The sequence below is a fragment of the Salarias fasciatus genome, chromosome 16, assembly GCF_902148845.1.
Source record: "Salarias fasciatus chromosome 16, fSalaFa1.1, whole genome shotgun sequence".
NCBI classification, from domain to species: domain Eukaryota; kingdom Metazoa; phylum Chordata; class Actinopteri; order Blenniiformes; family Blenniidae; genus Salarias; species Salarias fasciatus.
This window is the reverse complement of record NC_043760.1, coordinates 31,187,529-31,202,934: the sequence shown is the minus strand read 5'-3', so window position 1 is coordinate 31,202,934 and position 15,406 is coordinate 31,187,529. Positions and strand designations below refer to the sequence as shown.

At 46.1% G+C, this 15,406-nt stretch overlaps 1 protein-coding gene across 2 annotated transcripts; it reads left to right on the top strand.

The window, feature by feature from the left end:
- Positions 1-7,028: 7,028 nt before the first annotated feature.
- klf5b (Kruppel like factor 5b) lies at positions 7,029-12,125 on the top strand. Of its 2 annotated transcripts, none has more exons than XM_030111188.1 (4): positions 7,029-7,402; positions 9,484-10,321; positions 10,406-10,465; positions 10,835-12,125. In XM_030111188.1, the coding sequence occupies exons 2-4, from the start codon at positions 9,496-9,498 to the stop codon at positions 11,011-11,013; spliced, it is 1,065 nt and encodes a 354-aa protein (XP_029967048.1). In that variant the 5' UTR covers positions 7,029-7,402; positions 9,484-9,495; the 3' UTR covers positions 11,014-12,125. The 2 variants fall into 2 exon arrangements, with proteins under 2 accessions (XP_029967048.1, XP_029967047.1); XM_030111187.1 differs by lacking the exon at positions 7,029-7,402 and adding an exon at positions 8,399-8,818.
- Positions 12,126-15,406: the final 3,281 nt, after the last annotated feature.

The following is a 15,406-nucleotide window of genomic DNA, read 5'->3' as shown; positions in this document are numbered from 1 at the left end:
TGTGTGTGTGCGCGCGCTGATGTCTGATCACAAACAAACAATAGACATCTGCAATATTTCTCTGTCCTATCACCGTCCTCCATCCCGCCTGGAACAAGGTCAACAGAGGAGCTCCAAATGGGACGATGATCCCAAAATAACAATTCCCAACTACTAACAACACCCCCCCCCACACACACACACACACACACACACACACACACACACACGCACACCCAACTCGCTTAAACACAATCACACAATCAGAGCCGTACTGCCTTTCCTTCATTGTTTAATTTCTGCTGGCTATCTTAGATATCTCTGCGGCTGTTCTTATCTTTGACCTTCAGCTTGTTGCTTTGTCGTCACCCCCCCCCCCCCCACCCCCCCACCCCCACCTCCACCCAACACGCACGCACGCACGCACACCACCCACCTACCTGCCCCCGCCCCCACGCCGGCGCGCTGCGACCTTCAGAGGGGTGTCATTACTCCCTGACCCATTTGACGATCCCCTCATGTGGAATGTGCATATGCCGAATCGCTGGGAATCTGCACAGTATGGGGTGAGGTGAAGTACTTACAGAAATATGACTTGACACGCTTTATCAAATGGGGAAAGATGAAGACGAAACAGCTGCTGGTGCTGTCGTAAGCAATCTGGCCGTGATTGAATAAAAGTGTCAGGAAAAGGGCCGCTTGATGGTCTTTTGTTCTCCCCCATCCAGCTTGATGTTAGTTTGAGCTGTCAGGAGGGAATCACAGCTGGGTGATTTATCAATACTTGGAGTGACCTTGTAGCCACACTGCTGTGTGTTTGTGTGTGTGTGTGTGTGTGTGTGTGTCTGTGTGCATGCGCGTGTGTGTGCACGTGTGTGTGTGAGATCGCTCGTGTCCGTGTGTGTGTGGCTCTCACGGATTAAAAAGACACAAAGTGGAATATTTTCAAAATAGTTGGCACACACAGACAAAGACTTGGCTGGACTTGGAACGGAATTCTCTCTTCTCTTAAACACAGTAAGTGGATTGTTCTGCCAACACGATAAGGGTATTTTTCTCAACATCAGAGCAGTCAAAGTACCACCAGCAAATGTTTGGGAGAAGTGTGTTCCTTTTAACTAACTCTGCTTTTGAACTTTTTTTTTTTTTTTTTGCTCTTTTTTTTTCTTTTTTTGCTCATATCTCTCTCCTTTTTTTCCCTAACCTGTCCACAGCAGCTTCTCACCTCCCTACTTTCTTTGAGATGTACTTGGACAGCCTGTTTTCACAGCAGCCATTGACTGTCTCTGTTGTGATTAAGCAGATGTTTTATTGCAGACTGGAACAGTCATTACTGCCATAAACCCATCTGTGGAATTGCTTTTTATGCAAATTTACAAAGCATCTGCATAAATAAAGTTCTAATTAATACCTTTCTGCAAACCTCTGCGCTCTTTGATTCCTAAGTGTTCTTAATTGTGTACAAGCAGGTAGAAAGTACAAATCAATGCGTACAACATGCGAGGGTTTTGTTCTTCGTGTTCACCATTTGCATTCTTTAATCATATTTTTGGAAGCAAATGAATGTTGTTGTACAGTGCGCTGCAGACGGATAGATTTTTATACACACAGTGCTGAGCTGTTATTTAAAAGTACTGTATATTTACACATAATTACGTTTTGACAACCCAACATGGTTAATTATTGACATGCTGTTGATTAAGAAGGAGCTTAAAGCAATTGCAATCAGGGATAACATTTATGTGAAGTTGCAGCGAGTAGCATTTTTAGCTCCTGTTGTAGGTTACAAGGGAAATAAAACAAAATCTGCTGCTACCGGTTGATTGGGAACTACTGAAGAGTAAAGTTTCCCCGAGAACATTAAGGCTGCTTTATAGATCCCTTTGTTGTGAGGGTGCCAATGGAAGCTCATTAATTTCCCCAGGTTTTTAATGGGGAGTGTTGAACATGTGGCGGGAGTTGTCTTGGTGGGACTCTTATGAGTTGCACTTCTGCGGCTGAAAGGATGCTGCACTTGTTAATTGTAAAGGTGTCCTTTTGCTAAGTAATCACGCGCATTTTATTGTTTGGAAAACCGTACAAACCAATTTACTTAAGGAGTGTGTTTGATAATTTATCATTCAGATTATAATTTGCTTATTTTTAATAGGCCATATAATGACAATCTAGTTTGTTTGCTGTAAACTTGCCAATTTTGTTTTTCATCACTATGAAATATACGCAGACGTGATCATTTCTCTTCATTTATACCACTAAATTTAATATCTTTTCAGTGAGTGGCCTTGCTCTGGGTGGGGGTGCTCTTGTGTCCCAAAGTACAGTAAATAAAAGGGCCAAAAGGCATTTAAGTGAACTTGAACCATCAGCATCAGTGAAGTCTGAAGAAGAAAGGAGATGTTGTGAATAAAGAAAGTTGTTCAATGATTAAAGGAGGCATCTGAGCCATGAGCGAGGAGGAGGAGGAGGAGGAGGAGGAGGAGGAGGAGGTGCCACCCAGGTCAGGGAAAAAAGGAAAGTGGCTTCAGAAAACTTGTTGGGATGAAGGCAGGTTGCTCCGCATTGAACTCCTGTTTCACAGCGTTAAGGACCTGCGCTGTCTTTAAACCAGATAAGTGGCTCACTTGCTGTCAATCCTCAAGTTTACATGCCGGTGTGAAGCAACGTTTCATTTTGAGACGCCTCACTAGGTGGCAGCATCACTTTTGAAACACAATAGCTCTGTAATAGTCCAGTAAAGGGACGGATCTCACCTCTAATGTGTGTCAATTTATGTTAGTTTTAAAAGTTCTTAGCGTGAGACGTATATATAGTACTCCTAACAAATTGACACGTGTTCACCGGGAAATGGAGCTCTGTTGTTTGGTAGGACAAAAAGGCTCACACTCCAGAATTAAGCGTTGCCTTTTAGAAGAATGTGTGCAGTCAATATGGGGAGCAAAGGGCCGGCTGCTCAGGTTCAGAAGGCTGGATCTGTCAGAGCTGTCGGTGGTGAGAGAGGCCGCAAAGCACGAGAGCTGCAAATGAGTCGCTGTCCTAAAAGCACTTTTCTGTTTTTGAATAGAAACTCTTCTACTGCAGGACCGTGGAGGAAAAGTAGAAGGAGGAAAACACACTCAAGTCTCAAAAACAGGTAAGATCTCTGCAGCAAACTGTAATGAGCCAATTAATCATGAGATAGCATCTATTAATGTGATGGAGGAACAGCTGATCACCCCAAAACAACTGCACCCATCTGTCAAACATGCTGCTGAACCCCAGTTGCTCTGCTGAAGATTCCACCGCTGAGAAACATGGGGGTCGCCGTGCACGGCGACGTGCACGGCTGTCCTGGATTTTAAAGCAATATATTTAAATTCACCCTTTCAAACTTAATTCATTAGACTGAAGAAGTATTTCAGGCCGGAGCTGCTCCCACTCTCTTCTGGTGTTTTAAAGCAGGATTTCTTACGCAGCACAAAAAACAAACACAGGTTGTGCCGCTGTGTGTCTCTCATCAGCTAGTGAGATCTAGCAACTTTTAGCATAATGAATTTAGCGGGGATGCCTTCTCTACACAGTCCATCAGGCCTGCCATCTAGGAGATTAAATTATGTCTGTAAGCATTAAAGCTTTGATGCTGTATTTGGGCGGCATGCATGCATCCATTTGCAAAATTCTATATAACAAAATTAAAAACATGGACACCTATGGAAAATGGCTTGGCACTAGCACTTAAAGCCAACCACTCCAAACAGTCTGCTGACTAATGCATTTCTAATCATTTCTGTGATCAATGTTAGCTACTGTGCAATAAGATTAATCAGCCGTATGCAAAGCTAGGAATCACCTTGAACATGGCAGGATGAAAGCAGGGGAAAAAAAGGAGATAAAAGGGCTGAAAGGAAGTGTTTTGCTATTATGTATGATAAGCACAGCGTACAGAAATAAAGCACACCTGCATTATTCAGGTTCCTGGTGCCGTTAGTCGGGTGTGTATTTCAGCAGCATCGCACCGTTGTGCTTCCCTCAGCTGTGCTTTGGCATCTGTGCACGGCCATCTCGCTGCTGAATAGCCGCCTGATTATTCCAAATCTAAGGGAATATTCAAACAAGGCCGATAATGCATTCTTCCATATGATTCTCCGGAGCTGGGACAGCTGTTCGCCAGCTTTCCGTGCCATGTTCAGAAAGGGACAGATTTCTGCGCTCAATTAATAGGCCCCATTAAAAATCAGCCAGAAGTTTGACAAATGAAGCAGGGACTGAGTTTGTCTAAAGGAAGACGGCGGCAGAACAACCGTCTCGCACAACTAATAAATAGCTGCGTGTTAAACACAAACGAGCGGGGAATTAATGTTTGACTGGAACGCGCAGGACTCCTCTGGCCATGTGAGCAAGCGGGGCCGTTAGGCGGACATTCGCCCCCCTGAAAGCACACAAAGCCGGCACTATTCCAGGGCGCGGCGTTTACATTTCTGGACAAAAACTGTCAGTAGCTTTGTCACGACGCGGCCATAAAAATTAAACAGATTACAAGCGAGTCCGTTTCACGGGAACCAGCCCGGCAACGCGATAAAACTTTAACGACAAGAATTTGTCAGCTGCGTCGGACAGGAGGAATTAGCCCGGATCAGAGCGCGTCTTTGTCCGCCCGGCGCCGGCCGCACGGCCATCCGAGAGCGGCGCTGCGATGGAAACTTTCAACTGGCAGATGAATTCTTTCAGTCCTGGCCGCGCACCCCCCCCCCCCCCCCCCCCCCCTCCCCCCGCTCCCCGGCGCAGAACAACGGAGAGGTTGTCTGTCCAAGGACACACCTGTAAGGTGCAGACCCCGGACAGGCCCGCCTCAGTGGCCTCCCTCTCTCGCTCCCGCTGTACTCAAAAGCCAATTATTCCTCTCAGAAGATAGAGCACTGTCAACTTCAAACACGGGACATTCTTTAGGCAGATTAGACGAAAATTATGTTTTATTATTTGGGCCCTGAAGAATGAATTGGACTCTATTTGGCCGTCTTTGTGGTGAAATCTAAGACAGTTTAAATGGCAGAGGTATGTTTGGAGTCAGGGTAATACTCTGGTGTCTTTATGAAAGGGCAGCAGAGAGGATCAGATTAGAAGGCGAACAGCGAGAGTCTTTCAGTGCGGCGCTGCTATCATCTCTGTCTTCTTGTCTGTGCCTGTAGAGAGGTTAAATTAAATGGCTGTAATAAATGTTTTGGTCTCGCTGATGCGGTATGGCTGGCTATCAAACGAAAACACTGTGGAGAAACGGCATGGTGGAAGATCAGAGAGAGGAACAAATGGAGGGTGGGAGAACTATGTCAGCACATTACCAACATTAGAAACGGACTTGTTTTCACTTAAACCTCAATTATAATGGTGGCTCCAGAAACAATTATATTGATGAATGCTTTCTAAGTTACTGTAATTAAATTATTCCATTTAATTAACGAATTATATTGAATTTCTCCCCAGAGGACGGCATTAGCCTCATCTGCTGTTTTACAAACAGGAGTACTCTAATGTTGTGTGCTATGGAAATGATTACTAATGCCTAATGAAACTGTGTCAGATCAGATAAATGCTGTACAGAGTCAACAAGCCAGGCCTGTAACACAGCCAAACTTGAGACAAAACAATAAAGCCAAAGAACAAATTATTGATTGTATTTTTTCAAGGGCAGCCTTTGTAAAGCTGACATCAAATGGATTATAATGCTGAGTGCCTGCTTGATGTTCTGAAGAATATAGGATGTCAAACAAAATACGCACAAAGCGAGGATTAAAAGAATAATTGACCTTGCATGAATTTATGAGACTGTTTTTAATTTATAAAGAAAATAACCAGATTTTTTTTTTCTTTTTTAATTTTAACTTGTTACCAAACATTAAAAAAAAACAAGTCTGGCTCTCACAATCAGGAGCATTAAATAAAAGTGTCAATTTTTGGCATGGAAAAAAACAAACATTAATTGCGTTTTTGTTGATTAAAGATCATCATACAATGTATAGAACTGAGGAGCAGACAAAACAAATGGACTGTGATGCTCCAGCAGAGAGAAGCTGCAGTACAGAAAAGGACAAATGGGACAGAATTTCACTGCAGCTGACCATTGCCCTCTGGTGGGAGTGCCAGGCACCTGCTCCAAAATCACTCAATATCAGGCATAACTGATATTTCTTAGTATTATCTTGTGATGCTAAATCCTTTAAATCCAACAGTATCTGCAGGCAAAACAAAGTAAAGACAGACATGAACACACACATCAGTTTTTTAAATTAAAAAAAATCCAAATATAGTGATAAAATTGGATTTTTTTTTTCCTTTTTCTTCCCCTGTATTATAAAAGGATTAAAAGTGAAAGAGGTCCTGGCTGCAGGGGTGCTGTGGTGCCCTGCTGATGGTCCCGTCCCCCCTTGGCGTGGCCATATTAGTCCATGTGCGAGCGGAGAGGAGTTGTGATGCTGTAAGCACATGCCGGGCATTCTCTCTCCTCCGCTGTGCAGTTGTTGGGCATATTGTGAGGTTTTAATGCGGGGGGATATGGAGGAGGGCTCGGCTCACATTCGCTGTACGGGAAGAGCCGCGGCCAAGAATGACAGTTGCTCCTCTTGGAGCTGAGACATACGTGGATTTGAGTTGCACTTTGAAAGGTCAGCACATGACAGGCGATCAGTCAGCCTCCAATTGGACCATCAGCAGTCATTTCAATATGCTTAACATTTTATTTTTTTACAGTCTGATAAAAGCATTAATTTGCACAAATTCTTCCAGGGAAGACAGTGTCAGTGATTTAAGCTTTAAAACATGTGTCATCTTTAAACTGCTGAACATGAACCAAGCAAATAAATACAGTGTTCAATACCATTTTCAAGTAAATAATATTTTGCATGATTTCAATGAGATTTGGTGCTGATAGGCCTGAGTGACAGGATTATATAAAAGGAGTTGTGTTCATAAACTGCATCAGCCTTTCTTCCTTCAGTTCATTCAAGTGTGATCATCAGGTATGGCCAGTCAGACATGTCCCGTCTGGCCTGCCGTGGGTGCAGTTACAACGCTTTAACAGGAGGACAAGAGGTGCCAGGAGAGGAAGAAACAGCTGGGAGTGGCAGGGAATGTCACTTTAGAAAGAATTCCTGCACACGCGGCGTGCTCTCCTTTTCTTTTAATGAAATGTCACTTAGCCCTGTCTCTGTTCCTGCCAGTAAATATGGCACGCCCGTGTTTCCAGTTGCAGCATGTCGCTCTGGCACCATCTCTGCCATGAGGTGAAGGCGGGCTGAAGCTCCTTCTCACCAGAACCCTGACGAGTCAATTCAGCCGGGATCTCAGGAGGGCTCCAGCCCGGATTACCAATTCTCTTTCATTGCTGCGTGGAAGCAAAAGGAAATCAGAAACAAAAACGTCTCATGTCAAAGTTCCTTCAAGGTCACATCAACAGGTACGTGGAAAACACAGCAGAGGTGGAGGGAGAACTGAAAGCCTGCTGCCAGGCTCAGGTCACACTCATACACAAGGCTTTTCAAATCCCCCTTTAATGTCTTAGATATTTTCTTAACCTTATTTAATTTTCAGCTTCAAGCATTTGACTGGATTTTACTGTAAAGTCACATTACTCAAACAGTGGAGTGTATTTCTATTTAAATGTTACACCATTCATTTTCTGAGTTTAAAGAATGAATGAAATGTGAAAATCCACATTAAGAGGTTTGAATGTTTTAAAGTGTTGGAATACTCGGTGGCAATGATGATTTTGAAAGCAGTGAAGTGATTTTATGGTGTAATTCATGTCCGTACACATAAAATTACATCCTTCTGAAAAATATATACATCAAATACACTCATGGAAATACTCAGTTAATGTAAATATTTTGCTACTTCTTCATTTGTAGTTGTTTTAGGAGTTGCAGTCGGTTCAGTGCTTATTCTCTCTTATCACTTGGTAGCTGTATTAAAATCAGCAGTGTGCTGGGGACCTGCTGGATGTGCTCTGGAGTGGTGCAGCTTGTTTGGAGTGTGCAGTTCCACCATGATATGCCGTGTTTTGCTTGTAATGCTGAGCTATTTTGATAGAAACCTCCACTGGAGGACTGGCTCAGGAATGTTGGCATCAAATATGCAGCCCTGACAGACAGCTGCTCTGCAGTGGCGCTTCCAACACGCCCCACCAGGCTCGCCTGTCTATTGCAAATTTAAAAATAAAACTGTGGAAAAGGCGTTTAATTTGTCCGTTTGTGAGAAACCACAAATCCTCTGAGTGGAAGAGGCCGCCGCGGCGTGCCCTGCGTGACCCCGGCGCTCCTTTATTCCCAGGTCTGAGGATAAACCTCTGGTTCAGGGACAGGCGCACCTGACCGCGCTCATCTTCCGGACCCGACCCTTTTATCCCGCACGCGCTCGGCGTTTATTTGTACCCTGAGACATTCCGCCCCATCAGACAACCACAGTATTCATTACAGGAGGCGCATCCGGACCGCCCGCTCGCCCTGTTTGCGCCGCGCCTGTCCCGCGCGCCCCGCCCTGCAGACGCGCTCCGATCACGCAGTTGCGTAATTTGACAAGCCAGCGCAAAAAACGGGCAGAATGAGCGTTTGACAGCTGCCGCTTTGCTCCCGCGGACCGTTTTCGGTCAAAAGATCACATATGCTGCACGTGTTGGGGATATTCAGACGGGATCTCTGCTCTTATGGCCGCCGCCGCCGTGAGGAATAAGGTCTGGGTCGCTCCGGGGCAGGACGCGCAGTTTCTCCGGAGAAGCGCCGCTGCAGCGCTGACAGCCGCCGCAGATCACGGACCAGCGCTCTGTCGCGCCAAGGATGCCATCCCGGGAGCTCCCTGCCTCCACGATTATAATCTGGTAGGGAAATGCATGTTTGTTTGTTTTTCTGTGGCGTCTCTCCATCTTGACGCACGGATCGTGAATATTGCTGATCAGAGCAAAAACTTGGCGATACGATCCGGACGGTGTATCGATCGCAGGTCAGGGCGGCGGGTGAAAGCCACGCGCCCTGAGTGCGCGTGTGTGCTGCCGATGACTTTCATTGACTGGAGGGTGAATCTGTGGCACGGCCGGGATGTGGAGCGGTGCGCGCGCGGCTCGCTCCTCAAAACTTGTGAGGAGGGAGGATGCGTGGCGCTGCAGAGCAGCTGGATGGGCTAAATTCAGCCTCAGTCTGGAGCTCCTTCTGCAGCTCGTAAAGGGGGCTGCGGGGGGGCGGGGGGGGGGGGGGGGCGTCTTTGATGTGGCAGTGTGTTCACATAGGCAGGCCCCAAAAGCACCCTCAAATGTATCCCCCCCCCCCCTTAGGTCTGTTATTCTGTCAGCCTGTGATTTCTTAGCATCAGCTAGGGAGGGGGAGTGTGTGGGGGGGGGGGGGGGGTCTGATTGTGGCTCTGCATTATTGAGCACTCCTGCACGGCCACTGAAATTAATATTTAAATTGAGATGTGCTTCCACAGTAGGGGGTGCATCATGATAACCCCCCCCCCCCATGTGGCTGACCTGGTGTGTTTGCTTCGCAGTGCAAGTCGGAGATGGACGGCTACTTGTGTCCACACCAGCCGGATGCGGTCAGTCCCAAGCTGCTGCGCCGGGACGGCGCTCTGCCCCCGGAGCCGCCGTTCCCCGAGGACCTGCCCCCCCCTTACAGCGTCAACATGAGCCTGCTGCTCCCCGAGGGCCCCTACCTGCACCCCGGCCTCTGCAGGACTGTGAGGCAGATCAAACCGGAGCCGTCCCCCCCGCTGATGCCCCCCACCTGCCAGCGCGGCGGAGCGCCGCCTCCAGAATACCCGGGGGGGTTCGGTACGGCCGACGGCTCCGCGTCCAACTTCTACATCAAGCAGGAGATGCCGGATTTCCAGGACATTCCGCTGTTCCAGCTGCTGAACTCTGACCTGGAGCAGCTCGTTCTCGGCTCGCCGCTCAGCCTTCCCGTCGGTTCTGCCAAACAGCACAGCGAGTGTTTTCCATTCAGTCGGCACTCAGGCCAACAACAGAGGGCAACCTATTTACCGCCGTCTCCGCCGAACTCCGAGCCCCCCAGTCCAGACCGGGGCAAGGAGGTCCTCCACAACCTGTCCCCGCCCCCCTCCTACGAAGCCAGCATGGCCTCCAAGTTCACTCTCCAGACCAATACCTGCGCTGATCCGGGACGGACGTCCAGCCTGGCTCCAGTCCAGCACCAAGACCAAAACACCCCTGCTGGATTCGCCCCAAGTCCAGGACCCGGACCGGTTCAGACTGCCAGCGCTACTGGCCCGATGTCCCCGGAGCCGGCCCGGTCGGCGCCGCTGAGGTACAACCGGAGGAATAACCCCGATCTGGAGAGGCGGAGGATCCACCACTGTGACGTCCCAGGTCAGACCGAACCTCTGGCAGGATTAAAACCAGAATGAGACGTAAACATTCAAAATATCTGACGATTTTCTTGTTTTTTTTCAGGCTGCAAGAAAGTGTACACCAAGTCCTCCCATCTGAAAGCCCATCTCCGGACCCACACAGGTAGAGAGACTGCAGCGGCACTTCTTTATTTTTGGGGCGAAAGCAGTGGTGTTGCCAGGCAGAAACATGCACTTGGCATGCAGATGCATTCTGTCTGCTGACAGACCTGGCCCACATCTCACCGCTGTCAGATCGCATAAACCCTGCAGCTCTTGCAGAGGAGGGGGGGGGGGACAGGGAGACAGACAGGACACAGTGTGATTAATGGCCCACAGTTGAGGTGCAGCGTCAGTTTTTTTTCACCATCAAAACTTATTAATACGCCGTATTTTCAACGGATATTGAAATCTGTTTTGTCCTGATTCCTGTTATTCAGTAAGAGGAATTTACCCCCCCGTCTGCTCGCTCTGCCTTGTCTTCCCGCTGAAGGTGAGAAGCCGTACCGATGCTCCTGGGACGGATGCGAGTGGCGCTTCGCTCGCTCCGACGAGCTGACGCGCCATTTCAGGAAACACACCGGCGCCAAGCCGTTCCAGTGCGGCGTGTGCAGCCGCTGCTTCTCCCGCTCGGACCACCTGGCCCTGCACATGAAGAGGCACCAGAGCTAGAGGCCAGTTAGCAGCAAATAGATTCATCAGAAAATACCCGTCAAACAGTGAGCGGCTGTACGGAGCAGGGACGACGGCTCCAGAAACACGGGACGCCCGGTCGTCCCCGTTTCGGCTCCTGACGTGACTTTAACACTGCCAGATTCACGGTTTGCGCCTCCACAGATTAACGCTCTGCAGCATTTCACTGATAGCGGAGGACCGCGGCTGTGAGAGGTTAGAGGTATTGATTTGGACGGCTCTGTGAGTGCTCTGGCTTCTGTTCAGTTCAGACGGTTCCTCTCTTCTTCAGGACCTCAGTGCTTCTTGCTTTGGTTCATTCAGATGATTGTTTCGTCCCTGTGGAAACTTCAGACACCCTGCAATCCAGCAGTCATTCCACAGCGATAAATGCTCGAACATAACGTACAGCGCTGCAGAACGTGACATTACAGCAGAAGGTCAGGGTTATTTTCTCTCTCCTCGCCGTCGCCAAGATGAGCAAACCCCAACTTCATCGTCTTTTTTTAGTTTGTAATTACATTGATTTTGAAAACTCAATCCAACTTTTTTGGCCTGATCATCTGAGAGCATTCTGGGTTTCCTGGTCGATTCAGCACAGAATCCAGACCTCCTGAAAGTGCCTTCAGCTCCTGTTTCCATTGTTTGGATGGGTGAAGGAGCTGGGATGAAGCTCTTTTATCAGGGAGCTGAGTGTTTGAGTGGCTGAGCTTCCTCTCCCTCTTTTCTTCCTCAACACCGCCGTCTCCGCCACACGACCAAAACTCTCCATCGTTTTAATACAGACGCCAATTGGTTTTTAAACATTCTGTGATTCAAGTTGTATATATATATATATTTTGTATCTGTAATTTAAAGATACAATCAATTGAATGTTTTTTGGAGTGTATAAAGATTTTAAACTTTTATTAAAGAGAAAGACGGTTTATTTTTATTTCCACTTTTATTTGATGTCTGTTATTTGAGTCCAGCGAGGATTAAATTATGAAACATTGTTAGAGTCTACTGCTGAAACAGTGATGCTGTTGGATTATTTTGTGTCCGAGTTAAGATGAAACCTGTAGCCTGAACGGCGGCGAGGCGGCCTCCGCAGTGCAAATAAAGGCTTGTGTCGAACATTTCCTGGTTCGGTCTGGTTCTTCAGATGAAGCTACGTCTGCTTCTGAGCAGCAGGCGACTTCCTGTGGTGAAACTTCGCTTTCACAAACTATTGATACATTTAACGTGAGGACCAACAGTGAAGCTTTGATTCTGACATATGACTGAGGTCAAAGGGAAAACTCAATCATCCTACTTTTAATGGAGGCTTGCTGTTCAGGAAAACTCCTTGTTTGTGTTCAGAAGTTGGAAAGTGTCCCTGACATGAGTCACGGTAAACGCAGCGATAAAAGGAACCGAGGGAACCTGCACACACCAGGAGATGTCTCGGCTTGTCCCGAGTGCCTTTGGGCATCGCTTCTGTTTACTCTGAGCATTTTTTCCTGCCATCCACTTTGCGTACGGTACAGTGTGGCCTCCCTCACACACGCACGCACGCACACACACCGTGTCGTGAGCGATCAATCATGCAGATGATATACTGCGCCGGAAAATGCTTAGTGAACTGGGAATTGATCGTAATCATCTGAATCCTTTCTCCGGCTGACAGAAACATTCATCCACCGCCGGCTACAACGGGGGACGTGCAGAGCGTTTAACCTGCGCTCATAAACTCAGATCACACCTGAGGACATTCCAGGCCGTCAAACAGCACTTCCTGTTCTGTACTGCACGACCACGACGACAACAACGACAACAAACTCAGGCCACTAACAGCACTGAACTAGGGTATTAAGTATCTGCTTGGAAACGTTAAGTTCATATAAATGTGAGAGATCTACAACCTTCATGAGCCAAAAAGTGGATTTTGTCATTTTTCATTAAATAAAATCTTTAAAGTTTACCCTGTAAAGTGAGGATAAACGTCTATAAAGTTTTCTAGTCTTTTCAGCCAATAGTTGACATTTTAATATATTTTTAACTATTTAAGGTGTTTGTCTTGTCATTTGTATCAGTCTTTGCCAATTTGCTTTTTATTTATTTTTATCTTTTTTTTAAAGGTTTAAGCTCCATTTTGACTATTTCACTCTGTTTTGTTTTGGGGTTTTTTTTAGCCTTTTTTAAAATAAATCTTTTTTGGATATGATTCTGAAAAAAAAAAAAAAATCTTATTTAGAAAAGCTGCAGGGAGCCACTACAGACCTGTAGAGCCACAGGACAGTTCAGAAATTCACTCACTTCACATTCAAATAAGCTGATTTCATCTTATCTTAAAAAAACATAAGAGTTATGAAAGGTAAGACCCTCCAGCTCTTCACCTTAGAGAAACAAAGTGCAGTTTGCAGCTATAAAGCAGCCATGCCAGGCTGATTTTAGATCGAGGATCAATTTGATCCCCAGTGGGCCGGACCAGTAAAATTAGATCACATTAACCTATAAATAATAAACTTCAAATGTTCACATTGGTTTTAATGCAGGTTGAGTTTGTATTTTTTTTTTTAATCTGCATTCAATGTCTTTTCACTAATCCTGAGTTTATAAAATAAAAGTGTGACTTTAACATTAGAACTCTTTTCCAAATTTGCTGAAAGATGTAATATTGTCCCTCAGCTGATAACAGGGTGTGTGTGGTTCCAGGCTTGTCTTCCCTCCTCCTGAAGCGTTGAACCGTCTCTCAGTGTGTGACAGTCTTCACCTGATGCCCAACGCTGAGCCAACGCTGACAAGCACCACTGTTTCAATAAAGTGAATGCGTCGTTTCGTCTTTCTCCTGGTGGATGTGTTTGACGTGGAGCTTATTCGTCTCTTCTCTGCGAGAAGGCGGCTATCTTTGTTGGTTAATCCTGAAATGGGAACATCTCGACTGGTAACCGCCCCGGCTCCCAGCCGCATGACCGGCTGCAGCGGTCTGCAACCTTTATGACCAAAAGAGCCATTTTGGTGATTTTCCACCACGTCAAGTAGTTCTGCAGCCATAAAGCACATTTAATCTTTAATATGAGGCGAATGCAGCTCAGGAGGTTCCATACTTGGTTGTAATGAACAAACAAAATCTATATCTTATCACGCATTCATGAAGTTTTAACTACAGTTCAGAATAGTGAACATTTTATTATTCAACCTATTTTTGTGCCTGATTTTAACAGGTTTGTTCCTCTTTTCAAGCTTTTTTATTGTTGACAGTTTTGACATTATTTAATTTTCTTTTGTGAGAAATATTAGATTTTTTTAAGCTGTTCTATCATTTCTTTTCCTCATTTCTTGTTTTTGCTATTTTTCCCAATTTTACTTGTACCTGTTTGAATCCTTTTTGAACCAAGAGTGAAGAATCATATACAGACGTGGACAAAATTGTTGGTCCCCTTCGTTTAATGAAAGAAAAATTCACAGTGGTCAGAGAAACCACTTGAATCTAAAAAGTAAATAAAAATTCTAAGAAATTTAAAGTGACACTAAGGAACTTTTCAACCTTAATAAAACATTTTAATATCTTTTGTGATGATACATCGACTTACAACTAGTTGAATGACCCCTCTGTCACGGGCTGAGGGCGTCAGTATTGCTTTCCCTTGGACTGAGCAGCTGTGAGGAGGGTGGTAGGAACCCTGCACACTAGAAAACTCCAAATGTGCGGACTGCTTTACGGCATGCGTCACATCATGATATAACATTGTTTAGACACTATTAGATTCATTACCTCGTCGTTATCCATCCTTCACACAGCCACTGGAAACAAATGAAGGCGAGTTCAGTCTGACAGCACGCCACCGGGAGCAGCATTTTACGACGCCGCGCGCTCGTCCTCATGGGAACTGTAGTATTCCTTCAGGCAAAACACTACCGCTTTTGTCCACTGGCGCCGCCAAAATCAACCAAAACTGAAAGTTCCTTAGTGTTGCTTTAACCAATGAAAGTCAGGCATTGATTTTCAACCGTGTTTCAACAGAATTATAAAAAAAAAAAAAAAAAACTCATGGAACAGGCCTGGACAAAAATGACTTAATATTTAGTTGCACAACCTTTTGAGGCAATCACTGCAATCGAATGATTCCTGTAACTGTCAGTGAGCCTTCTGCGCCTTTCAGCAGGTATTGTGGCCACTGCTCATGAGCAAACTGCTCCAGGTGCCTTTTCCAGACGGCAGGTTTCAGCTGCTTCCAGAGATGTTGGATAGGATTTAGGTCAGGACTCATAGAAGACCACTGAGAACAGTCCAGTGTTTTCTTCTCAGCCATTCTTGGGTGTTTTTAGCTGTGTGTTGCACAGACTCCAGACCTCCTGTGCCAGATGCAGCAAAGCAGCCCAGAACCTAGCAGAGCCTCCTCCATGTCTCACAGCAGGGACAGTCCTCTAT

Coding starts and splice junctions, on each gene's coding strand:
- klf5b (XM_030111187.1), top strand. CDS start 8,648: ATGGCCGCCGCCGCCGTGAGGAATAAGGTCTGGGTCGCTCCGGGGCAG. Junction 10,322..10,405: donor CCACCACTGTGACGTCCCAG/GTCAGACCGAAC, acceptor GTTTTTTTTCAG/GCTGCAAGAAAGTGTACACC. Junction 10,466..10,834: donor CCATCTCCGGACCCACACAG/GTAGAGAGACTG, acceptor TTCCCGCTGAAG/GTGAGAAGCCGTACCGATGC.